General features: G+C 42.3%; 1 protein-coding gene across 1 annotated transcript; it reads right to left on the reverse strand.

Moving 5' to 3' along the window:
• Positions 1-125: 125 nt before the first annotated feature.
• Positions 126-25,241, reverse strand: LOC144253734 (testis-expressed protein 38-like). Its single transcript, XM_077796446.1, has 5 exons — positions 25,207-25,241; positions 24,028-24,318; positions 14,254-14,474; positions 1,298-1,419; positions 126-497 (listed from the first exon to the last, which is right to left on the reverse strand). The coding sequence occupies exons 1-5, from the start codon at positions 25,239-25,241 to the stop codon at positions 126-128; spliced, it is 1,041 nt and encodes a 346-aa protein (XP_077652572.1).
• Between the last annotated feature and the right edge of the window lie 1,353 nt (positions 25,242-26,594).

Genomic DNA, 26,594 nt, shown 5'->3' on the forward strand with positions numbered 1-26,594 from the left:
ACCAGGGCAGGCCGGAAGCCACAGTCTCTGCCTCCAGAGCACAGGAACATTGGAGCTAAGGCCCTTTGGGACCCCGCCATAGCTGCCACCAGAGCACAGAGCCAATGGCACTCCTGCAGCTGCCGCTAGAGCAAAGGAACGTTGGGACCAAGGCCGCCGTCCCCTCCCCCGCCGCCGCTGCAGAACCGTTGGAGCCAACGCCTCTTCGGGAGCGCAGGAACCGTTGCCGCTTCCAGAGCCCCAGAGCACGAAGCCAACGCCACCAGAGCACAGAAACTGTTGGGAGCTAAGCGGTGTCCAGAGCGTAGGAACCGCTGACGCCACCTCACCGAGCCATCTTCGCCACCAACCCACGATACTGCTGCTGCTGCTGCCGCCGCCAGAGCCAGAGCCAGGAGCCAGTGCCACCGCGGTTGGTTGCCGCCACCATAGAAAAAGGTCCACTGGAGCCAAAACCGCCTCCAGGACGAAGGACCGGCCACTGTCGCTGCAGGCGCCTTTAGAACACAGGAGCCAAAGCCACCTGCTGCCTCCTGAGCCTCTGCCGCTCCCACCGCGTGATCACACGCTCATTCTTGCTTTGTCTCTCAGGGGTGGAGACCCAGCAGAAATTGGAGAATATCTTGAAGAAGGTGGTAGGTGTTGGGACCTACTCGAAAAGGGTGCAGGTGTATTGGGTGGGAGACTGAAGTTTCTCTAGAGGTGCCACTTGGTGACGGAGCTGCCTTGTTAGAAGCCGGCTCACCCTTTGCGGGTGTCTACCTCAGCAGGGCTGGAGGTGTGGCCTGTGAGTTTGGGGTTGGTGGGGCTAGAAGCAAGGTATACCTCTGGCATCTTTATGATCTGTGCAGGGGGCTGGGGTTGTGTCTCAGTGCTGATTCCGATCCTCAGTACCACATAAAAATTAAATAAAGGAATTGTGTCCACACCTACAGATATATATAATCTATGTAGGGTCAGATGCAGCGTGAGGATCATTCAGGTGGGAGGCATACCTTGAGGTGTTTGGGTGGGACCCCGTTTTGTGATGGAATAGGTGTGTGGATCTCAGTGAGGGAATGTTAAAGGAGAGACAAGCTCCTGGGGACAAGCAGGCCTATTGAGGGAGGATGTTTAAAGGATTTACCAAAATTGTCCCAGGCTTCAGCAAAGGAGAGAGTTTCAGTTTGGGAATATAAAGACTGCGTCCTGCACCTCCACATTCTCAGTCCTTAGAGCCATCTCCAGGAGGCCCCTACACTGAGGATCCAGGGTCAGAGTCTGTGGACTGCTCTCTTCGCAGGGAGGGTCTCCTCACCTCTGCTTCCCCACACAGGAGGATGACAGGCTTCTGCTGCTCCTCTGTTTTTTCACTCTCTCTTAGGCCAGTCCAGAGCTTAGCCTGACCTCTGGAATCATTACCAACCACCACATAGGAACCTGTAGATGTAGGGGGTGTTTATAGTTGTAGGAGCTAAGGAAAACATTTTCACGTCTGGATTGTGAGTATGTGGGTGCACACACATGGCTGTGTGTGAAAGGACATATGGGTGGAGTGAGAACATATATGCATTTGTCGGGAGATGTCCAGTGTATATCTAGATATTGTGTGTATGTGTATCTGTTTGTGTGAACTGCTTTTGTGAGTCAGTATTTGTATGAAGCATGAGTATGTGTGAATCGATAAGGTATGATTGTGTGTGTGTGTGTGTGTGTAACACTTCCCTTGTCAACTCCCCATCACTCAGCCTGGCCCACACTGCCATGTTTGCATCTTATGAATTGTCAGCCCAAGATTATGCATGGCTGCAGACCTTGTGGGCCAACCTGCTCCTTGTGTGTGCATAGGTGTGTTTGTGTGTGTGCATGTGTGCATTAGGGATTGAAGCATGTAGTGGAAGCACTGAGCACAACGAGGGAGCCACTTTCTATGTGGGGGCTGACTGCCCTCTAGGGCAGCCTGGAGACTGGAATCTGTTGCTGCCCTCTGTGCAGGGAGCATGGGTGTGTATGTGTCTCTATGTATGGATTTTCCCTTTTTTGTTATGAATCAGATCCAGGGCTGTTTGTATATCCTAGTGTTTTCCAATAAGGAAATGTACAAGATATCTGGGATCCCTCAGAATGGCCCAGATTTTTTCTGATTAGCCCTGTGTTTGTAAGGAAATTGCAGGTTAGTCCAAATGAGAAAGGCAGAGAATGGCAGAGAATTGGCACATGGGAGAGTGTCAACAAAGCTTCTGGGAGGGCGCTGGTTCAGGTTCTCCTCCAGCTTTTCTACCAGCTTCCTCAGAACTGTACCCTAATTTCTTCCCTTCTCTAGGACTCAGTTTCTTATATGCATGATGAGTTTGTCCTGTTGTCTCAGTCAGGTCCTTGCCAGTGCAGCTTGGTTTAGAGGACAGGCTGTGAGTTGTGCATTGGCCCTAGTGGCCAGAGTTCTGGGCCTCTGTCATGAGATCCAAAAGGTTTAGGATTTGAAAAAGCCTTCTGTGTGGCTATAGGCTGAGAGCTACTCATGCTCAGAGAGATCTCTTGTCACCCTGCTTGGTATCTGGGAGGGGCAAGGGCCTAACCTTGTTACTTTGGACAGATCTGTTGAACTCCAGATCTGGAATCACAGTTGCAAATTTGTGGTGCTTTCTATATGCTGAATTGCTGGGGGCCCTCATTCTAGGAATAAGAGTTTCCATTTACCAGTGAATAGTATGCACCATACCCTTGAGTGTACAATAGGCTTATGATTTGGGTAGTTTATCCCCATTTCACAGAGAGGTCAACTGAGGCTCACAGGGGGCAATGACTTGTCCAAGAGCATCTAGCCAAAAAGAGGCAGATTTAGGACTTATTTCCCAGGTTTGTCTGACATCAGAGCCAAGCTCTTACCCACTGCCCCGATACCACAAATGTTTCCATCCAAACTCACACATCACCACAACCTTGGAATGTGAGGCAGGCATAATTTGTAATGTATAGATTGGAATCCTGTGGCCCTGAGAGAGTAAGCAATGATCCATGGACACAAACTCAGTGGAGGGGAACTGATTCAAATTTGCAATCTTTAAGCTTTCTTTTGAATATGGTTTCCCTAGGGGCTTGGTTAAAAAAAAATCTATGTCCCTCAAAGCAGACCTCCTCCATTCTTTTGTTCCTTTACTTACCTCCTTGACAACAGACATCTATTCCAATGACAGAGGGCCAGTTTTCAGTGGGATAGAATTGAAAGCTCTTGTTCAGAAATCTGAGCACCAAATCAAGTCTTCCCTCTTTCCTCCCTCTAGATTTAGAGGAGCTGTTTCTCTGACTGTCAATGTCTCACCCTTTTTTTTTTCTGGAAGGTGTGTCTTAATCAGTTTCCCTAGATAAGCCAGGCAAGTTCCAAGGTTGACCTGAGCCTTTGCAGCCACTAAGGGATTGGCATAGGGTATGAGGCTAGAAAATATGTCTAGTGCGGACCTGGAAATCCATCAGGACCAGGACCAGTGAAGCAAGTTAAGAAGGTACTTCAGGATCAGCCAGAGCTGTATTCAAATTCTGGAGGTTTTTAAAAATTTTTAATTTGTTCTACTTAGTTGTACAAGTAGACAGTAGAATGCATTTAAAAAGCAGAATGCATTTTAATTTACTGTACAAAAATGGAGTGCAACAGTTCAATTCTCTGGTTGTACATGGTTTAGTGGGGTAATGATGTCCCATTTTATTCCACCATCTTTCCTACCTCATAATCCCTTCCCACTATCTCCTTTGCCCAATCTAAAGTTCTCTCATTCTTTCTATGGCCCCCTCCTCTATAACAGATCAGCAACCATTATTCAGAGAAAACACTTGGCTTTTAGTTTTGGGGGATTGGCTTACTTCGCTTAGCATAATATTCTCCAGCTTCATCCATTTAACTGCAAATGCCATAATTGTATTCTCTTTTAATGCTGTGTAATATTCCTTTGTGTATATATATACCATAGTTTCTTTATCCATTCATTTATTGATGGGCATCTAGGTCAGTTCCACAGTTTAACTATTGTGAATTCAGCTGCTATAAACATTGGTGCGGCTATGTCACTATAGTATGCTGATTTTAAGTCCTTTGGGATAGCTGGTTCCATTCCTAGTTTTCTGAGGAATCTCCATACTGCTTTACAAAGTGGTTGCACCAATTTTCAGTCCCACCAGCTATGTATGAGTGTACCTTTTTACCCACATCCTAACACTTATTATTGCTTCTATTCTTGATAACTTCCATTCTGACTGAGATGAAATTTTAGAGTAGTTTTGATTTAAATTTGTCTAACTACTAAAGATGTTGAACACGTTTTCATATATTTATTGATTGCATGTATATCTTTTGAGAAGTGTCTATTCAGTTTCTTAGCCCATTTATTGTTTGTTTGTTTTATCTTATTTTTTTAATTCTTTAAATATACTGGAGATTAGTACTCTATTTGATATATGTGTGGTAAAACTACGCTCCCAAACTGTAGGTTCTCTCTTCACCTCAATGATGGTCTCTTTTGCTGAGAAGAAGCATTTTAGTTTGAATCCATCCCATTTACTGATTCTTGCTTTTATTTCTTGTGCTTTAGGACTCTTGTTAAGGAAGTTGGGTCCTAATCCAACATGGTGAAGATTTGGGTATACTTTTTCTTATATTAGGTGTAGGGTCTCTGGTCTAATTCTAGGTCCTCGATCCACTTTGAGTTTGAGTTTTGTGTGTGGTGAGAGATAGAGGTTTAATTTTATCTTTCTACATATGGATTTCCAGTTTTCCAAGCACCGTTTGTTGAAGAGGCTATATATGTTTTTGATGCCTTTGTCTAGTATGAGATAACTGTATTTATGTGGGTTGGGTTTTGTGTCTCTATTCTGTACCATTGGTCTACATGTCCATGTTGGGGCCAATACCATGGTGTATTTGTTACTATTGCTCTATAGTATAGCTTAAGGTCTGGTATTGTGATGCCTCCTGCTTCACTTTTCTTGCTAAGGATTGTTTTGGCTATTCTGGGTCTGTTATTTTTTCCCCTATCAAATGAATTTTGTGATTTCGTTTTCAAGTTCTATGAAGAATAACATTGGGATTTTCGTAGGAATTGCATTAAATCTGTGGAACCTTTTGGTAGTGTGGCCATTTTGCCTATTCAAGAGCATAAGAGATCTTTCCATATTCTAAGGTCTTTTTCAGTTTCCTTCTTTTGTGTTCTGTAGTTTTCCTTGTAGAGGTTTTTCACCTCTTTTGTTAAATTGATTCCCAAGTATTTTATATTTTTTGAGGCTATTTTGAATGGTGTAGTTTTCTTAGTTTCTCTTTCAGTGGATCACCACTTGTTGCCACTTTGCTGATTACTTCTAGTAGTTTTCTGGTGGAGTTATTTTTTTCATCTTCAAAATATAGAATCATGTCCTCAGTAAATAGTGATAATTTTCAGTTCCTCTTTTCCTATATACATCCTTTTAATTTATCTTGTCTGTCTCATAGCATTGGCTACAATTTCAAGGACTAAATGTTGAATAGAAATGGTGATAGAGAGCATTCCTGTCTTGTTCCTGTTTTTAGAGGGAATGCTTCCAATTTTTCTCCATTTAGAATGATGTTGGCCTTGGGCTTAGCATAGATAGCTTTTACAATGTTGAGGTGTGATCCTATTATTCCCAGTTTTTCTAGGGTTTTGAACATGAAGAGGTGTTGTATTTTAGCAAATACTTTCTCAGCATCTATTGAGATAATCACATGAGTCTCATCTTTAAGTCTCTTGGTGTGTTATATTACATTTATTGATTTCCATATGTTGAACAAAGCTTCTATCTCTGTGAAGAACCCCACTTGATCGTGATGCACTATCTTTTTAATATGTTTTTCCATGTGATTGGCCAGGATTTTATTGAGAATTTTTGCATCTGTGTTCATCAGGAAGATTGGTCTGAAGTTTTCTTGTTGTGTCTTTGTCTGGTTTTGGTACCAGGGAGATGGAAGCCTCATAGGGTTTCCTTTTTGTCTATTTCATGGAATAATTTGAGGAGTATTGGGATTCATTCATTTTGGAAGGTCTTGTAAAACTCAGTTGAGAATCCATCTGGTCCTGGGCTTTTCTTGGTTGGTAGGCTTTTGACTGTGTCTTCTATTTCCTTGCTTGAAATTGATCTGTTTAAATTGTGGATGTCCTCCTGATTCAGTTTGAGTAGATCAAATGTTTATACAAAATTGTCAAAATCATCAAGATTTTCTTTTTTTATTGGAGTATCAGTTTTCAAAATAATTTCTAATTGTCTTCTGTATTTGAATTATGTTCATTTTCATATTTCCTTTTTCTTCATGAATTTTAGTAATTAGAGTTTTCTCTCTCCTCTTTATTAGTGTGGCTAAGGGTTTATCAATTTTATTTATTTTTTTCAAAGAATCAACTTTTTAAGTTTGTCAATGTTTTAATTATTTCTTTTGTTTCAATCTCATTGATTTCAGCTCTGATTTTAATTGTTTTCTGCTTTTACTAATTATGATGTTGATTTGTTCTTTTTCTAGAGCTTTGAGATGTAATGTTAGGTCTTTTATTTATTGAATTTTTATTCTGTTGAAGAATGATCCCAATGCAGTGATGTTTCCTCTTATGTTGTATTGGTGTGGTCATTTATCTCTAGGAATTTTTTTATCTCCTCCCTGATGTCTGCTATCCATTGCTGATTTAATAGCATATTATTTAGTCTCCAAGTGTTGGAGTAGCTTCTATTTTTTATTTTATCATTGATTTCTAGTTTCATTCCATTATGATCTGATAGAATACAGGGTAGTGTCTCTACTTTTTAAAATTTTCAGTGAGTTGTTTTGTGGCATTATATGTGATCTGTTTTAGAGAAGGATGCATGTGCTGTTGAGAAGAAGGTGTATTTGTTGGATGATGGATGAAATACTCTGTATGTGTTTGTTAATTCTAAATCATTGATTGTATTATTGTGTTCTATAGTTTCTTTGTTTAGTTTTTGTTTGGAAGATCTATCTCATGGTGAGAAAGGTGTGTTAAAGTCATTCATTATTATTGTGTTGTGATCTGTTTGCTTCTTAAATTGAGAAGGGTTTGTTCCATATATATAGATGCTCCATGGTTTGGGGCATAGATATTTATGATTGTTATGTCTGTTGATTTATGGTCACTTAAGTAGTATGCAATGTCTTCTTTGTCTCTTCTGACTAACTTTGGTTTGATGTCTACTTTATCTGGTACTAGGATGGAAACTCCTGCTTGTTTACTTGGCCCATGTAAGTGATATGTCTTTTCCTGTCCTTTCACCTTCAGTCTGTGGATATCTTTTCCTATGAGATGAATATCTTGAAGGCAGCATACTGTTGGATCTTTTTGTTTTGGATCCAACCTGCCAGTCTGTCTTTTAATTAATGAGTTTATGTCATTAACATTCAGGGTTATTACTGAGTCATGGTTTGTATTCCCAGTCATTTTGGTTTATTTTGGTTTTTAACTTAGGTTGGTTTCTCCTTTGATTGGATTTTTTAGTGTTGTTCCTTCCTTCTCTGATTTATATTGTTGTTTTTCATTTCCTCATCATGGAATATTTTGCCAAGAATATTCTGTAGTGCAGTCCTTTGAGTTGTAAATTGTTTTAATTTTGGTTTATCATGGAAAGATTTTATTTCATCATCAAATCTGAAGCTTACTTTTCCTGGGTATACAATTCTTGGTTGGCATACGTTTTCTTTCAGATCTTGGTACATGTTGTTCCAGGATATCTTAGCTTTGATGGTCTGGATTTAGGAAATCTGCTGAGATCTGAATTGGTTTTCCTTTATATGTAATCTGAAACTTTTCTTATGGCTTTAAAAATTCTAACCTTTTTTTATATGCTTGGTGTTTTCATTTTAATATGCTTTGGTATAGATCTGTTATAGTTTTGTCCATTTGGTGTCCTTTTAGCCTTTTGATTTTCCAATTCATCTTTATGTTTGGGAAATTTTATGTCATTGTGTATTCCTTTGGTGTGTATCTCTGTACCTTTCTCTATCTTGATAATTCTTAGATTTGGTCTTTTCACATTGTCCCATAATTCTTGGAGGTTCTCACTCATTGCCTGAGTTTCTGTCTTCCAAGTGATCTATTCTGTTTTTGAGGCTTTCTATTGATTTTTTATTTTGTTTATTATTTCCTTCATTTTAAGGATTTCCATTTTCTTTTTCTTTTTTTTTTTTCAGAGTCTCCTTTTCTTGAAGTAATCTTTTGCTACCTATATTTCTTCTTTTATCTCTTTGTTGGAGTGGTCAATTGTTGACTGTATTTGCTCTCTTAATTCATTCTTTGCTTCACAGATCATTTTAATTATCTACACTCTGAACTTCTTCTCTGACATTTCATGTACTGTGAAATCAATGGAATCTCTTATTGTATCAGCTTGGTTTGTTTTGGGAACTTTCTTCCCTTGATTCTTCGTATTGTCTGTATGTCTTCCTCTCCAGCAGTGTGGATTCCAGGGTTGCTCTGCTCCAACTGCATGGTAGGTTGGAGTTGCTGTTGTCTGCTGCTCCTCTCTCCAGGTGGTAGGCAGGCTGGGGTCATTGTCATCTGGTGCTCCTCCTGGAAACCTTTTGAATGTGTTTTTGTTTTTTTGTTTTGTTTTGTTTGTTGTTTTTGTTGTTGTTTGTTTGTTTTACTGAGGGTTTTGTGTCCAACATGAACTTTGTTCTATTGGTACAGCAGTGAATCAGACAGGCTCAGTGAATCAGAACCTGCCCTCCTGGTTCTGACATTCTCCTGGAAGTGATAGATCCTGGAAGATACTCAAGAATAATTATGACAATAATTACAGGAGACATCCTAAGACCACCAAATGGGTATAGCTGTGTAGGTTAGTGGTAGAGCATTTGCCTAGCATGAAGGAGGCCCTGGATACTATCACCAGCACAAGGAAAAGAAAGAAAGAAGGCACAAAGAGGAACACAGGAAGAACTGCACATGTATTGGACATCAGAGAAGGCTTTGCTGAGGGTGTGATAAGAAGATACATGAACGATAAGTTGGCTTTTTAGGTGGAGGTGTGAAGTAACTGGAGAAGAGGGAAATCCATTCCAGACAGGAAACTGTATGTGCCAGAGGCTTTATTGCTTGGTGGAGTGTGGTGAATTTATGGAACTGAAGAAGCTAGATCAGAGAGGAAAGGAGAACTGTGCAGGCTGTAGAAGAAGTGGGATATTTACTCTTACCCTAAAAGCAAAGGGGACAGAATTGGTAACACCTTGGGAATATGGAAGGAAGAGAGCATAAATGAGATTGATGGATCCCTAGTTGTACCATCTTGAATAAGTACCTGTCTTTACCTTCACAAGTGTCAAAATTTGGGTTTAATTGTAATGGAAGTGAAAGTTACTCCCCTACCAGGGTAGGCCATGTGAAAACACCAACCATGTTCCCCTGAGCTATTCCAGGGCAGGGTTATGGCTTTTCTCTCACACAGTGAACATTGGACAGCCCTGCCCTCAAGAAGTTTCTGACCAAGTTGTCAGGGAGTCAACAGCTCCAAAGTACCATGTGGTTCAAACCTTCTGTGGCTCCAACAATCTCTCTTTTCTTTCTTCTACCAGTGTCTCTTGGGCATCATGCATCCCTGTGGGTGCTCTCCTTTATGTGATTCTGTATCTCTTTCCAGCTTCATCTCCCTCCTCAACCTTCATACACCATTGCCTTCTGTGTATGCCAAAGTCCCCAAAGAACTGTGGACTTTGGCTAATACTGCTTCTGCACTCAGGAGTGCCTTCTACCACATTTATAGCACTGAATACATCCTCATCCTCCCACATAGTCAATACCCCAACTCAGTGGCAAATAGTGCTTTCTATGGATTTTCCAGAACTCCATGGTCTCCACTTGGAGGAGACTTGGAGACCTGTCTAATACAACTCCCATCAGATATTGGAGTAATGAGGTTAGGATTTCCCCACTCACCACCCGAGAGTTGCTGTAGCTCAGGGACTTCTTTACCATCTCCTGAGTCATCTGGATTCACATTTGACCAGCTCAGAGGAACATTTGCTCATGAAGCCAAGGGCAGCCTCCAAAGTAGCTTGTACCTCTGGTCCTAGCTTGGTGGCTTGACATTATTTAGTTTCTCCTATTTTCTTCAGTAGCCAGAATTAGCATAGATTAAGCTAGGTGCTCCAACACACCCATCATCCTTAGGTGGAAAACAAAAAAAACCTTGAACAAGCCCTCCAAGCGCCTGAAAATTCTCACCTGCCACTCCTATGTGTCTCTTCCCCCTTTCCTTTTCTCTCTCTCAGGTATTCATAAACATTCTTTGCTCACTTCCTTTAGTTTTGTGTTTGAGTGCCTCTTAATCTCTGCCTTTCTTTGCTTGCTTTGTTTTTCAACATAGCAATATTATCACCCAACATATATTTATTTCTTGTCTGTATCCACTGGAATGGAAATATTATCACCCAACATATATTTATTTATTGTCTGTATCCACTGGAAACCAGGGGAAGTAAAGAAAAGAAGGATATAAGCAATTCAGAGAGTGAAACTTCCATGAAGGGATTGAAGGAGGTAGAATGAAAGAGACAATTAAGGTGTGCAAAGAGTGATAGAGTTCATCCATAAAGTTTCCCTTGAAGTGTGGACATGAGAACAGGGCCTTATGAGATGATGAGGCAGTCATTGCAGGTGGATGCAGTGAGATTAACTGCAATGATCCCGACCCAGTTACAGGCCAGCCCACCTAAACTTATTAATGCTCTACTGTATTCCAAACAGCACAGAACAGGGCTGATCTGATCTTCATAAGTATAGGTGTGAGTGAACAAGAGTAGGAGGCTCTGTCCCTGCCTCAGGAGGAGTTTCCATCAGCTAAGGCAAGCCTAAGCCAGATTTGCACACAATGCAAACCAATGAGTGCCGCAGTCTGGCTGGGCACAATTCAGGAGCCACTTGTCAAAAGAAACAAACTTTATTTTTAAAACTACAAACGCCAAACAAAACAGCTCCTCAGGAAAAACCCTCAGAGCCCAACTGCCACCACCGGCTTCCACAAGCCTCTCCCACACACCAACCACCACCTCCCACAATCCTCCTGCTCTTGAGGCCGATTGGCTAGGTCGCGTGGGCGGAGCCAAAGAAGTCCCCCAATGAGCAGTTCCGTAGTCTGAAGGGCAGGGAAACAGCCCAATGAACATGACCGCAGAGGAGCCAATCAGCTAGATGTTGCTGGGGCCACTGTGAGCCAATCATCAGCTGGCAGCTTGAAGGGCAGGGAAACAGCCCAATGAGCATCACTGCAGAGGAGCCAATCAGCTAGATGTTGCTGGGGCCACTGTGAGCCAATCATCAGCTGGCAGTCTGAAGGGCAGGGAAACAGCCCAATGAACATGACTGCAGAGGAGCCAATCAGCTAGATGTTGCTGGGGCCACTGTGAGCCAATCATCAGCTGGCAGCTTGAAGGGCAGGGAAACAGCCCAATGAACATCACCGCAGAGGAGCCAATCAGCTAGATGTTGCTGGGGCCACTGTGAGCCAATCATCAGCCGGCAGCTGGAAGTTTTCTGGCAGCTGGAAGTTTGCTGGGGCCCCTTTGGCTGTGGCTCTCAACAAATGAGTGCCTTGACAGAGGTTCTGCTCATGCCGGGAGCAAGTGAGACAGATGTCCATGTCCATCAGATTTACCTATTTCCCCAGTGGTGAAAATGATAGTGTCATCGGGGTTGAGGGAGGCAACGTGTATTGCAGGATTCAAAAGAAGCCTGTAGAAAAACTCATCAGCCACAATTCCTGGTTACTCTGGGAAGTAGTTCCATGCGGTTGGAGCTGCCATTAGACTTTAGGAAGCACAGGGTACCTGGAGTTTGGGAGCATATTGGGAAGGACAGCCTCAGCTTTCCTCTGGGAAAGGAGGATAATGCCTACCTGATTCTGATAAATCTAGGGCACCTAGAAACCAAGGTAGACAGAAGGAGCACATGTGAGAATGGTAGAGGACTGACTGATAAGAGTGCCAAGAGAATTTTCAGAGTAGTAAGCACCCCGAGCTCCCTCAGGTTCAGCAACCCTCTAGGGAAGGGTTGGCACACAAAGAGGGTTGGTCGTGAGAGGGGAGGGTATGAATCAGGGCAGGCTCACCGCATTAGGTGGGCCATGGCACATGCAGAGCAGAGAGAGCCCACAGGCAGGGTTTGGAGTGGCCAGCCCAACCCACTAGTAGACTCTATTCCACTCTGGACACCTGCCCTTTGAAATGCTGTTCGAAATGAGAAACATTCTTCCAAAGCTATCTCTATTTCTTACCGACTCTTCAGCTCAAAGTGAAATAGGTGAAATGGCTAAGCACAAAAAACTCAAGTGAGCTCCTCCTTCCAAGGCATCCCTGCAATTCATAGTGACACATCTAGAATGGACCTTCAGTACTAGCAGATAATGGCTATTGACCAATCCTCTCTCATCTCTGCATCTCATAATCTTGGTCAGGGACAATCTCTTTCTGAATCCATAATTCTCAGCATTAGGTGTAGAAGTGTTAGAGAGAGTATAAAGAAGTGAGTTCTTAGGTGCAAAATCACTGGAGATTGTGTACCTCATACAGTTTTTCTTTGGAGTTACTTAGTTACTTAATGTAATAACTGATCCTGTTTGCACAACATTGAAACCAGGGCTTCATACATGCCAGGGCTGCATTCTAACCACTTCCTAAAACCCAGGCCACCCCTGCATACAGTTATTCATACATCTTTCCTGTGCTTCTGGAAGATCTGCTCCATTGTGCTGACAGGCTGTTTACAACAAGCCTTAGAGCAAGAATCAAGGTGTGTAGAGGGGTGTTTGTTGTTATTCTTTCTACCCTAGATGTTAATTGCTTCTTATTGTCTCTTTTTCAGCCTCTGAGTTCTGTCTTTAACATGGAGAAGGTGAAAGACCAGAGTGCAGAAGAAATCAAACAGATGAAAATGTGTTGTGTGAAACCAATCGGAATCCAGAAAGTACTGGGGACAATTGTGTCTGCAAGGACCCTCGGCTTTGCAGAAGGTGCACAGGATTGCTTCCTGTTCTCTGGGGTCCTCTCATCTCTCCGATCTATACATCATATCAATAATCTTACACTTACTCCTTCCATTTAATCAGAGTTAGTGTGAATACTGGAAGGAGACATTATATACTATCTGTACTGTAAGTGATGACTTATGATCTGTATTAATACCAGATAGTTGTTTTAGAAGCAATATGTTTGCCATACACTGATAACTGTTTAAAAAAAAAAGTGGAAGGCCTCTGTGACCTGCACACAAAGGTGAGCAGAGGACTGGCTTGGGCACAGTTCATGCAGACTTGATTGGTTTGTTCCCACACAGTGGGTGGGAGAGGGGTTTCATCAGCAGTGATGCCGCCTGCTAGGCAAACACATTAGTGACATAACATATTCCACCAGCTCTAGTTGGGTCCCAGAATTTCTGTATAAAATTGACTGAAACATCAGTTTGAGTCCTTCTGAAAGTATTCCTATTGAATGGTAGGATTTTAGGTGCAGAAGGGTGCTTGACTTTGGGAAGGGACCTAAGTCTGTAATATGAGCAGATGCATTTCTTTCCATATGGTCATAAGGAAGGCACTAGAGTATAAGGGCTTCGACCCCTCCTTTGACAAGAATGATTTGTTTTGGAAAAGCAATGTAGCCTTCCTTGAAACCTTTGTTTTAGGCAATAGAATGACAATGGGAGGCCTGGTCCTAACCTTTTGTGTTCCATAATATTGTGGTAACTCTCTTTGGGTATCAGCTTACCTAGTAACAAGTATTCCCAGACCAGGTTAATCACACATCTCTCAGGAAGTGAAAGATCTTCAATATCCACTTCCCATGCTGCTGAAGAGCAGTGCCTATGGGGACCTTTTCTAGGGGATTGCACACATGGGAGCTCCAGTGATGGGTGGAGAGAACTGAGCTCCTCCACAAGTATTGTTTCAATGTGTCTTTTCCCAGCCACCCTCCAAATCTCATTGTATTGGTGAGACCTGTTCCCCCATCCTAGAGAGGGAGGGCATTGCCCACTTAAGCCCATTGAGATGCAGTGACTCTGACTATTTCCAAAACATTTACTGTTATAACCTCTGCAGGGGCACTGATCTCTGTGTCAATGTCAATTACTTGAAGTTGCTCCCTTTTCTAATAGCCCTGGTACCTAAAGTTTTCAACTTCAGGGAGCACAGGCTAAAACTCTAAAGAAAAAAGTATGCATTGTAACCTTCACCCCAAGAACTAAAATGGGAAGGAAATGGGATTGTACATTCCATTCCACTTACAATGGAGACAGGAGTAGGTGGCAGAGTGGTTCAGCATGGGAGGAAGGTTCAGCATGCAGAGGGGTGGATCAAAAGGTATCTCCTGAAACATAATCAGGAGTGGGGATGTGGACTGGCACTGTGGCATTGAGTTAGATAAGAGCTGCTGTGTAGTCAGCAGAGTAGCTTGCAAGGGAATAGGAGCCTGTGCCTTGGCGCTGCTTCCTCTGATAGCATAGTGCCTGTCTTCACAGGTGTCCGACTGCCACAGAGAATCTGGAATCTCTACTTGAATGTCATTTTGGGAACCAGCCAGGGAAGGGCCTGTGTTGATAGTTGCATTCATGCCACATTGCCGTCCTTTGTTTCTCCAGTACAGTGGTCTTAAATGAAGGCAGTGGCTCTCAGCACTTTCATTTCTAGGCATATTTCTTCGGTTTCCCCTTCTAGCACAGAAAGAGAATTCAGCCCACAGTGATCACAGAGTACAGCCCCAGAAATCCATAGTATCCTGGCACTCCCACTGAGGTTGAAAAGAAAATAGGCAATCTTACTGACAGCTGTTGCTTAGAACCTGAATTTTTCTCATTCGTCTCTTTGACTTGGCTCATTCATTTATTCATTCCTTCCCACTCTCCTCAAAGATGTGCCTCATAGTCTTCTGATTCAGTCCAATCTATTTTGGCAGGGAGCCTGAGAACCCCCTTTCACCTTTGACAAATAAGGAATGCTAGGTGTACAGGGGGCCATGACCTACCTGGACTCTGTCAGACCTTCTTGCTTCTAGTCCCTGACCTATCCCATCTTTCAGACTGAGAAGCCTCACTAAGGGCAAGGTTTTTGAGGAAGTCAAAGCTCTCCACTTGATAAGGTCTCCTGGTATATCCAGCCTAATATCCTCTTAAGATTAGGAGCCATCTTTTTCATAATTTTTAAAGGATTTATTTCTATTTTTGTAAAATATTAGAATTTCTATTTAGCCTGGCCATATTTTAATGTTTTAAACTCTCTTGGAATGCCATTTTGTGAACTCACCAATGTCTGGCTTTCTCTGAGCAAATAACAATGGTGCCTCATAAATTCTATTTTTTTCTGGCCAGATAATGACCTCTCTGAAACTTTAGTAGTGCCTCATAAATTCTGATGTTGGGATCTAAATTTACTCCCTAAGTACTTAACCATTTAGTCCTTTAACCTACTACCTGCCTTTGGGTTACGCTTGTCAAAATTCTGTTATGTGTAAGTTCTCAATACACCCTCACTTTTTTGCAACTTTCTGTGCTATAAATATGTGCTCCTAGAGAGCTGCAGGGTTTTCTTCTACTTCCATAGTTTTGGGGAGAGACAACCCCAGCCGATTGGAATTACAAACTTGCTGTAATTTGAATTAAATTGGAGTTGGTGGTCTAGACTTTACATTCTGGTTTAACAATTGGAGGCCCCAGTAAGATCAGAATGCCAAAATCCTAAAGCCCAACCTTCACTCTGGAACTCCAGGTGCAACCCTTGAGACATTCTAAGGCCCCCAGAGTGAGCCTTTGTTTTCTCAGATTGCTGGAGTGAACTGCCACACTAAAACAATTAGCAAGCAATTGGTGGGGGAGGCCTCCATAGTTAAGTGGTGTGCTTATAATATGTGGTATTTGGATAAGAGAGATCTCTTCAGAAAATAGAGAAGTGTCTGTCAAGGCACATAAAACTCCTTTTTAGGACAGTAGTGAAATGACACTCTCCCCTCTGGTTTGGTAAAGAATTCCTCTTGAAGGACAGTGAGGTCCCTGACCCAGTACGCACACCTGTCTGGGAGCATTTTCAACACATTGCACTGCTCCCTTGGTTTTGGTACCTGATTCTTATTTTATTGTGTCTTGTTCTGTGTTCTTTATGTTTTTCTGCCTTCTGTTGTGTGTCTTCTTTTGTAAAAACTTAAGATAATTGAACATCAAAATGGGTAATAAAGGAAGTAAACCTGACACCACTTTGAGCTGTGTTTTAAAAAACTTTGATAAACATTACCCCCTTTTTGTTAAGCAAGACTGTGATTATCACATCACCAAGAATTGGCTCCGAACTTTCTGTGAGGCAGAATGGCCCTCCATTGGAGTTGGCTGGCCCCCTGAGGGCACCTTTAATCCCCAGGTGGCATGGGCTATAAATAATGCCACTCTTGGTAATCCCAGCCTCCCATATCTGATAAGTTATATTCTAACCTGGGCAGAAGCTACAACTAATCCATCCCCATGGATGAAGGTTTATATGGTCCAGAATGGACAGGGAGGGCAAGCCCTTATTGTGACTAGAAAAACTCCCTGGGAGTCCTCAACCAAGAGGGTGATTAACCTGGCTTTTGTAACTTAGTTGGCCCCAGACATCCATAAAAATATTCAAAAGATAGATAGCTTTGCCAGGAAGAACAGGTCAGAGCTATTGGAGAGAGTCCAAAAGGTGTTTGAAAATAAAGACAGCCAGGATGATCTACTGATAAAGAAAGTAAATCAGGCCACAGTGGCTGTGCTACAGTCTCCCAAAATTTTCAATCCCAGACAGATGAAGACTGCACACAGCAGAAGCTAAAGACAGACTCCCCTCTGAATAGATCAAGTGTGCTTATTGCTGGGAATATGGACACTGTAAAAATAAATGCCCCCAACATAATCAAAAATACTTTCCCCAGCTGCAGGCCAGAGCCCCTCAGCCAAAACCAGCTCTAACTTTAGAAGAATAGGGAGACCGTGGCTCTTTCAAACTAGTCTCCTGAGAGACAATGGTAACCTTCACAATTGGGAGCCAACCTGTAAATTTCTTAGTGGATACAGGGGCTTCACATTTAGTTTTGCAGAAGCCCCTAGGACTCCTCACTAATAAAACTATGGAAGTACAAGGGGAAACAGGAGAAATTAAAATTTATAAATGGACCACTGACCGAACTGTTGATGTAGGACAAGAAACGGTGACTCACCCTATCATTGTTATTTCTGAATGCTCTTTCCCATTTCTGCGACAGGACCTTCTAAGCAAACTTCAGGCAACTATACCATTTTTCAGGGGATATGCCTACACTTCAACTGGGGAGTCCTACAAGAGCCTTAACTGTAATATGCTTATTAGTGAGGAATATCTTCTCTCTCAAAATCATATCCAAGATCAGAAGTAAAATGAAAAAAAAACTATCAGTTCAAGAAATCCCTACAGTTTGGGCTGAGGATAACCCTCCTAGGTTAGCCAAGCATGTGCCACCAGTCATAATACAACTAACATCTGGAGCTATGCCAACTCAGGTTAGACAATACCCCATCAGCTCTGAAGCCAGAGAAGGAATCAAAACCCATATTAGATCTCTCCTAGAAGAGGAATTACTAATTAGATGTCAGTCAGCTAGGAACATCCCTGTGCTACCTGTCCAAAAGCCTGGGACTCATGAAGGACTTAAGGGAAGTAAACAAATGGGAAGAAACCATACATCCAACCATCCCAAACCCCTATACGTTGCTCAGTCTGTTGCCCCCAGAACATAGGATCTACACTGTATAAGATTTGAAAGATGCATTTTTCTCCATTCCTTTGTCAAAACTGAGTTGGCCCATCCTTGCATTTGAATGGACTGACCTGGAGCAGGGGATATCACGGACAACTAACCTGGACTACCTCAGGGACTTAAGAGTTCCTCCACTGTCTTTGATAAAACAAGAAAGATTTGAGCCTCTTCTGCAGTGAGTACCCCCAAGATAACCTTGCTTCAATATGTGGATGATCTTTTGCTAACACCACAGGATGAAAGGGACTGTTGAAGGGCAACGTAGGGCATATTGAGGACCTTGGCTCAATTGGGGTATTGAGTCTCCAAAAAGAAAGCACAAATCTGTTCTCCTCAAGTTACTTATTTAGGATATGAACTGATGGAAGAGAAAAGGCTGCTGTCCCAAGAGGCCATAATGAAGATCCCAATCGCAACTATTAAAAAGCAGGTTAGGGAATTCCTAGGGGCAGTCAGGTACTGCCACCTTTGGATACCTGGATTTGCTGAGATTGCCAAGCCTCTATATACTGTAACTGCAGGAGGCAGCTCACCTTTAGCTTGGACTAAAGAAAATGAAGAATCCTTTAAATATCTAAAAAAGGCTTTGGTACCGGTTCTTGCCCTAACCCTCCCTGATATCTCTAAGCACTTCCATCTGTATGTTCATGAGAAAAGGGGCATTGCAAATGGAGTTCTAACCCAAAATCTAGGGCCATGGAAAAGACAAATTGCCTACATTTCAAAAAGGCTTGATATGGTAGCATCAGGGAGGACCCATTGTTGACAAGCCATAGTGGCTACTGCACTCCTGGTGAAGGACCCAGACAAATTTACTCTGGGCCAGACTCTGTGACTGCCATGCATGCAGTGGAAGATCTATTGAGGGATGCCACAAATCACTGGATGACAAATGCCCACCTCACTCAATAACAGGCTCTCCTCCTAGATAAGGAGAGATTAACATTTAATAAATTCCTGGGCATCAATCCAGCAACCTGCTGCTGCACAACAACCTGGAAGAGCCAATTCATGGCTGCTCAGAGATGCCGGATGTCATCCAAGGTATTCGACTAGACCTGACTGACATTCTCCTCTCTGTCAGAGATGCAGACCTTTACACTGATGACAACAGCAATGTCCAGGATGGAATAAGGTATGTGGGAGCAGTAGTAGTTATGGGCCAAAAAGGAGTTATGCAGGCACAGGCTTTTCCCAAGGGCTCATCAACCCCAAAATGAGAAATCATTGTTGTAACGCAGGCAGAAGGAAAACAGGTTAACTTTACACAAACAGCCACCATGTTTTTGCTACAGCGCATGTGCATGGACAGATATATAAACAAAGGGGACTTTTAACTTCAGATGGTAAGACCATCAAAAATAAACAGGAAATTCTTCAATTACTAGAGGCTATCTGGTTGCCAGATAAGTTGGCTATCATCCACTGGCCTGGACACCAAAAATGATGTTACCCAGAGTAACAACTTGGCCAATCAAATGGCCAGGGAAATAGCCCTTGGAGAGCCAAAATACCAGACTATTCTAAAACTCTCCAATTTTCCAAAATTTTCAGTTAAAATTGGGGAGGAGGCCCTTTCATATACTACAGAAGAAATAAACTTATACTCCTCAATGGGGGCCCAAGAAAACTGTCATGGCTGGTGGAACCTCCAAGATGGAAAAATCTGCATACCTAAGCTACTAGGGAGAAAATGGTGAAGATCTTCATCAAGCCATGCATTTATCCCCCCAAGAAGATGTCACAATCTCATTCTATGGCTTCTGGGATATCGAGGGATGCTTCAAGATATCTCAAATTGTTGCATGACATGTGCACAGGTAAATGCTAAAAGGAACCAACTTCCACAAGGAAGCAGGAGTTAAAAGTATTGTACCTGGTGAATTTGTGGAATTAGACTTTACTGAAATTAAACCTGGATTATGTAGATATAAATACTTGTTAGTCTTTGTTGAAACTGTCTCTGGCTGGGCAGAAGCTTTTCTAACCTGGTTGGAAATGGCACAAACAGTAGATTAAAAAAAAACCTAGTAACTGAAATTGTTCCTAGATTTGGCCTTCCTCTAATTTGGGGGTCTGACAATGGCCCAGCCTTCATGGCCACATTATCTCAATTGATTTCAAAGGCCCCTAATATAAAATGGAAATTAGGCTGTATATACCAACCTCAAAGCTCAGAGAAGGTAGAAAGGATGAATAGAACACTGAAGGAAACAGGGAATAAATTAATCTTTGAGACTGGTGGTAACTGGGCTAATCTCCTGTCTTTTGCCCTACTGAGGGCCTATTGCACTGCTTATCGTGGAAAAATTTACTCCTTATGAAATAATTTATGGGCAGCCACCACCTATGGTTCCCAGAATACACCTAGATCTGCTGGAAGACATTCCAATCTCAGAGGCACTCAAAGGGTCACAACTATTCATGGATAAGATCTTTCTTCAGGTTCAGGCTGCTCAGCCTGTTGGACCAGATCACCTGATCATTCCAATCCAGCGATGCTGTGCTGATACAACATTTGAAAACTAACAGCCTCCAAACCAGGTGAAAATGCCCTTATATTCTGATTCTCTGCACTCCCACTGCCATTAATGTTGCTGGAATCCTGCATGGATTCATCATTCTCAGCTCAAGAAGGCACCTGCAGAACCTGGAGGAGAATCTAGCTGCCAAAGGTAGAAAGTGACTGAGCACCGACCCTTTAAAATTAAAATTTCCAAAGGTTAATGTTTTGTCATTAACTTCTTATTGCTTTTTCTTGTTATTTATTTATTTATTTTTGTTATTTTTATTTCTTAAACATTATGCTAATAATTTTTACCTGTTGGAATATATATGCATCCTTGGGTTGTAGCTATGCTAGCCTCAACCAATCTTGCTCCCCTTTGTAGCCTAGGTAGGACTTGCTGTTACAGGATCCCTACTAATATTAAATTTTACTTACTCCTGTCAGGATCCAATAATTGGCCCTATCAGATGGTACAAAGAAAACCAATAAATTTTCTGTCTGGTATTCAGGAAGGGACCATGGAAAAATTTTACAGACCAGTCTCAATGGGATATAAATTTTGGAATGTATAAATACTCAGCTCATCCTCAAGATTCAGGACAATATTCTTTTATTAAATTTAAAAAGGGGGCCACAGTGGATACTGTCTATTCAAGTGCTACTTTAAATGTGGATGTTTCTGTGAGCCCCCTAAATTCTACAAACAGTCAAACCTTTTGGTTACAATTGGCTGTTGATAATATGAACAAAAGTTTCTTCTGCATACAAGCAGGAATTTCGGTCCATCAATTGTTAGCTAATCATCTTATGGGCCTGTCTATAAAATATGATGACTATGTTAAGGTCACTGATGATAGCCTGTGTTCCACACAGAGTCAGCCTTTCCATCTTCACTAATTGCCCAAAAACATTGTTTATGCATAGATTGCACACTTCCCAAAACCCCACCAAATTGTTCTATTGAACAAACTATCTCCCTTCTCAATAGCAAACGACTTCCTATAGGATGGGCTTTTCTCTGTAATAAGATGATTTTCCAGGCTTTTCCTACCAATTTCTGTGGGATCTGCTCTATTGGACGGGTCTTTCCCTTACTGCCATCCCTGGCATCTCCCCACCAAGCCATCCGAAGTCTGCCCCCCAAATGCAAAGACAATTTAACCCACCTGGACCCCCTAGACTTTGCAATTTCAGCAGCTTTCTTTTTTGCCAGTTCTGGATCTAGTGGTAGGAATACAAAGAGAAATCATGAAATTAGCCTGTAGTTTTAGCAAAACAGCTAACCTTATGGCACAATTCTTAGTAGAAATTAATCAAGGGATGAAAGGGCTCTGAATCTCAGTACTACAAAATAGAGCAGCTATTGACTTTCTTTTTCTGAGATATCATTTGGGCTGTCAACAATTCCCAGGCATGTGCTGCTGTTTTAACATTATCAATTATTCTAATGTTATCCAACAACAGAGGGATGAAATAAAAAAGGAGATCAACAAAATTCAAATTGAAAACTCTTGTCCAGGGCTGGGGATGTGGCTCAAGTGGTAGCGTGCTCGCCTGGCATGCGTGCGGCCCGGGTTCGATCCTCAGCACCACATACCAACAAAGATGTTGTGTCCGCCGAGAACTAAAAAATAAATATTAAAAATTCTCTCTCTCCTCTCTCACTCTCTCTTAAAAAAAACAAAACCAAAAAAAAAAACAAACAAAAAAAAAACACTTGACCTCTGATCAGAAATGTGACCCAAAATAAAACCTCTTTTTTAAAAAAAAAAAAAAAAAAAGAAAAAGAAAACTCTTGTCCAGGCTTGGGAAACTGGTTTCCATAGTTAACTTCTCTTGTAGGTCCTATAATTTGTATCCTCTCCTATTAGTTAATTGTTCCATGCATTATTAACTATGTGCTCAGGCTTGCAGGACTACAACTTAATTCTATTATGCACCATCTACAGTATTAACATATAATTGACATTACTAATTCCTCCCTATCATAGGTTTGAAAAGGACACATAAGACAAGGGGGAATGATAAATCCAGCCCAATTCCCTCTTAAGATCAGGAGCAATCTTTCACAAGTTATAAAAGATTTGTTTCCATTTTCTGTAAAATATTAGGATTTCTATTTAGCTTGGCCATATTTTGATGTTTAAAACTTGCTTCGAATGCTTGCCCATGACTTGAACTCACCCATGCCTGGCTTTCACTGACCAGATAACGACCTTCTCTGAAACTTTAGTGATGACTCATAAATTCTGATGTTGGGATCTAAACTTGCTAAGTGTTGAACCATTTAGACCATTAACCTACTAACTGCCTTTGGGTTATGCTTGTCAAAATTCTGCTATCTGTAAGTTCCCAAGACACTGCCCGCCCTTTTATGGAACATTCTCTGCTATAAATATGTGCTCCTAGAGAGCTGCAGGGTTCTCTTCTATTCCCATAGGTTTCAGAAGAGACAGCACTTGACAGTCGGAATTACAAGTTTGCTTTAATCTGACATAAATTGGAGTTGGTGGTATTTTCTTTGTGTCATGGTTTAACACTCCCATGTATTTTTCTGTTTGGGCAGAATGTGATCTGTGCCATAAGCCAATTCATCCTTCAATGTCTCACCCTCAGATACCTGACCATCTATTCTTTCCCCATTTTCCACTACTGTTGCCTGTGTCTCATTCCAAGTCTTCAAGACCCTATGCCTAGATGACTGTGTTATCTTTCCAATAGTTTTCCTGCTCCCATTTCTCCCCTTCTACATATATTGTGCTCACCAGCTGAGTCCTCTTAAAGTTCTGCCCATCTTTTAGGGAAGCAGAGCATACTGGTTCAGACATAGACTCTAAAACCTGTCTGCAGTTTTCATCTTCAATGAATAAAAATAAATATTATGTTGGAACTTGCCTACAAATGCTCCAAAATTTCTCATATTTTTTTCTTTGTTCTTGATGTTAGTAATTCGTAATCCTCCAGCATTGCACAAACATGGACTAGAAGCTACCTGATCTTCTTCCTTCCAAGGGCTCATCACCTAGTCTGCCTATTAGGTCACTGTACATGCCTCTATTTTCATTGCCAATTACAATTTCATGTCCAAGTCTTTTCTAGTTCGAATATAAGAAGCTATTTTTTTTTGCATTTCATGAACTTTATTTCAGGTATGGGTACTAATTATCAAAATAAAAGTAAAAGTAGCACACTCTGTCAGATATTATACCTACTGCTTTCTATCCACTATTTCATTACACCCATACTCAAATAAACTCAAGACCAGTTTGTAAGTCTTGTGATTAGGGTTATTAATCCCTCTCAGAGAAGAACTCTTTTTGCACTGCCTCCAGCATTACTTAGTGTTTATAGGGCTGACACAAGTGTATCTCTGCCTTTATAACAAACAAACATTATTTTTCTTTTTCAATATCCATGTAGGCTGGTGATTTTAGGCTATCCTCTCCTGCCCTTTGTTTTAAGACAAAGTTGGTCCAAACTTAGCTTGTTCCTATCTATTCCTAAGAATTAGCTGAGATAACTCAGTTGTCACCTTGGGGATATTTGTGAAGACCTCTGATTTTAGCTTTCCTCTATGAGTGGTGTCCCTTGCCAGGAGGGGTCTGAGTCTGGCTGATCTTACATGGCTTCTCTTGGAAGCAATGGAGACAATTGTGTCTACAATGACCCTCCCCTTTGCAGATGGTACACTGGAATGCTTCTGTTCTCTGGGGCCTGTGCTTTGGCACTGCTTCCTCTGATGGCATAGTGCCTGCCTTCACAGGTGTCCAATTCCCACAGATAATCTGGAATCTTGACTTGAATCTCAGTTTGGGTAAAAGCCAGGGAAGGGCCTCTGTTGATAGCTGCATTCATACCACATTGCTGTTCCTTGTTTCTCCAGTACAGGAGTGGGCTATAAGTGAAGGTGTCAGCTCTCAGCACTTCCACCCATTGCTGCACAATATCCTCCAGTTTTCTCTTCCAGTGCAGAAAGAGAATGCAGCCCAGAGTGATCACAGAGCATAGCCCCAGCAATCCATAGTACAATAGCACACACATTGAGTGTTGAGAGCCACAGCCGAAGGGGCCCCAGCAAACTTCCAGCTGCCAGCAAACTTTCAGACTGCAGCTGATGATTGGCTCACAGTGGCCCCAGCAACATCTAGCTGATTGGCTCCTCTGCGGTGATGCTCATTGGGAAACTTCTTTGGCTCCACCCACGCGACCCAGCCAATTGGCCTCAAGAGCAGGAGGATTGGGGGAGGTGGTGAGGCTTGTGTTTGTGTGAGAGGCTTGTGGGAAGCCAGTGGTGGCAGTTGGGCTCTGAGGGTTTTTCCTGAGGAGCTGTTTTGTTTGGCCTGTGTGGTTCTAAAAATAAAGTTCGTTTCTTTTGACGTTTGACAAGTGGCTCCTGAATTGTGCCCAGCCAGACTGCGGCATTGAGGCTGGAAAAAAAAGCAAGCTGACTGACAGCTATAGCTTGGGACCACAACTCTTTCTTATTCCTCTCCTTGACTTGGCTCATTCATCTATTCATTCCTTCCCACTCTTTTAAGAGACATGTCTCATAATCTTCTGATTCAGTCCAAGCTAGTTTGGCCGGGAGCCTGAGAGATCAATTCACCTTTGATAAGGAATGCTAGGTGAACAGGGACCAGGACCTACCTACCCAAACTCAATCAGGCCTTCTAGCTCTCAGTCCTGGACACATCCCGTCCTTCTGACTGAGAAGCCTCACTAAGGGAAAAGTCCTTGAGGAAGTCAAACCTCCCCACTTGACAAGGACTCCCATGTATTATTTCTCTTTGGGCAATGCATGGTCTGTGTCTTCAAGGAGTCCTTCCTTTACTAGTGAAGTCTACCTCTTAAATTCTGAGCTCTTCATGCAGGCATCTCGACAAAGGGTATTCCCCTATATTCAAAGGACAGGAGGGGAGGGGTACTATGACCAGGAAAGCCAGGTTCCTGATTTGGGGAATCCATCAGTTTGAGGCTTCTTACCAGTCCTATGGCTTTGGAAAGAATAAACTCACCCACTCCTTGTTCAACAAATGGGAGTCCTCAGAAGGACCCAGTCCCATTATTACCACAAGTTGAGGTCACAAGTTCAGACACTTGGAATTACAGGATTGGCAATTGGGGAGTGGATGTCAGTTGATGGAAAGAGGAGACTCCATCTTGTGACATGTCATGAGCATAGTTGTCTTCCATCAAAGAATGGTGCCAACACAGTGCCAACTTCATAAGGAAAACTCACAGAAGAGCCCCCAGGAAAGTATCCTCACACCCTCAGGAGTTTGTATTTATGTGGTTAGAAAGCCATTTCTGGATAGCTGCTGCTGCTGCTGCTTCTCCTTTTTTTATTTTGAGTTGTTGATGGTCCCTTTTTAAATTAATTTTTTGATACATTAGGCTCAGAATCGGAACACAGTGCCACACACATACTAGGCTAGCTCTCTACCAATGAGCCACAATCCCAGTCCTCTTCATGGATTTTTCAGAAGAGAGTGGGGCAGAGAACATGGTACATATTGGACAGACATGCACTCAAGAAGTTTCTGACCGAGTTTTCAGGGTGTCAAACAGCTCTAAAGTACCACCATGTGGTCCAAACCTCCTTCTGTGGCTCCTCCAATCTCTCTTTTGTTTCTTCTAGCATGGATGATGGCATCATCCATCCCTGTGGGTGCTCTCACCTATGTTATATCTCTTTCAGCTTTATCCATTTCGCCCATCCTTCATACACCATTCACTTCTGGGCAGGCCAGAGTCCACAAAAAAACTCTGGACTTTGGCTCAGACTTCTCCTTCACTCAGGAGTGCCTCTAGCCACATTTCTACCACTGAACATATCCTCATCCTCCCACATGGTCAACATCCCAACTTGGTGGCAATTATTGGTTTCCATGGATTTCTCAGAACCCCATTGTCTCCAGCTGGAAGAGACTTGGAGACTTGTCTAATAAAACTCCCATCAGATGCTGGAGTAATGGTGTTAAGACTTACCTACTCACCACTCAATCCTCAAGGGTCGATATAACTCTGATACTTGCTTACCATCTCCTGAGGCATATGGATTCAGTTTGAACCAGCTCAGTCAGAGGGACATTTGCTCATAAAGCCTAGGGCAGCCCCCAAGTAGTTTGTACCCCTGGTCCTGGCTTGGCTCCTTGGCACCATTTAGTTCCATTTTTCTCAGCTAGCCTTGACAGCATAGATCATGCTAGTGTGCTCCGACTTCCCATCATCCTCAGGTGGAAAACCACTATTCTTGATTATGGCCTCCACATACCTGAGCATCCTCACCAACCACTCCCATGTGTCCTTAGTCTCATT

The sequence above is a fragment of the Urocitellus parryii genome, chromosome 3 (assembly GCF_045843805.1).
Source record: "Urocitellus parryii isolate mUroPar1 chromosome 3, mUroPar1.hap1, whole genome shotgun sequence".
NCBI classification, from domain to species: Eukaryota; Metazoa; Chordata; class Mammalia; order Rodentia; family Sciuridae; genus Urocitellus; species Urocitellus parryii.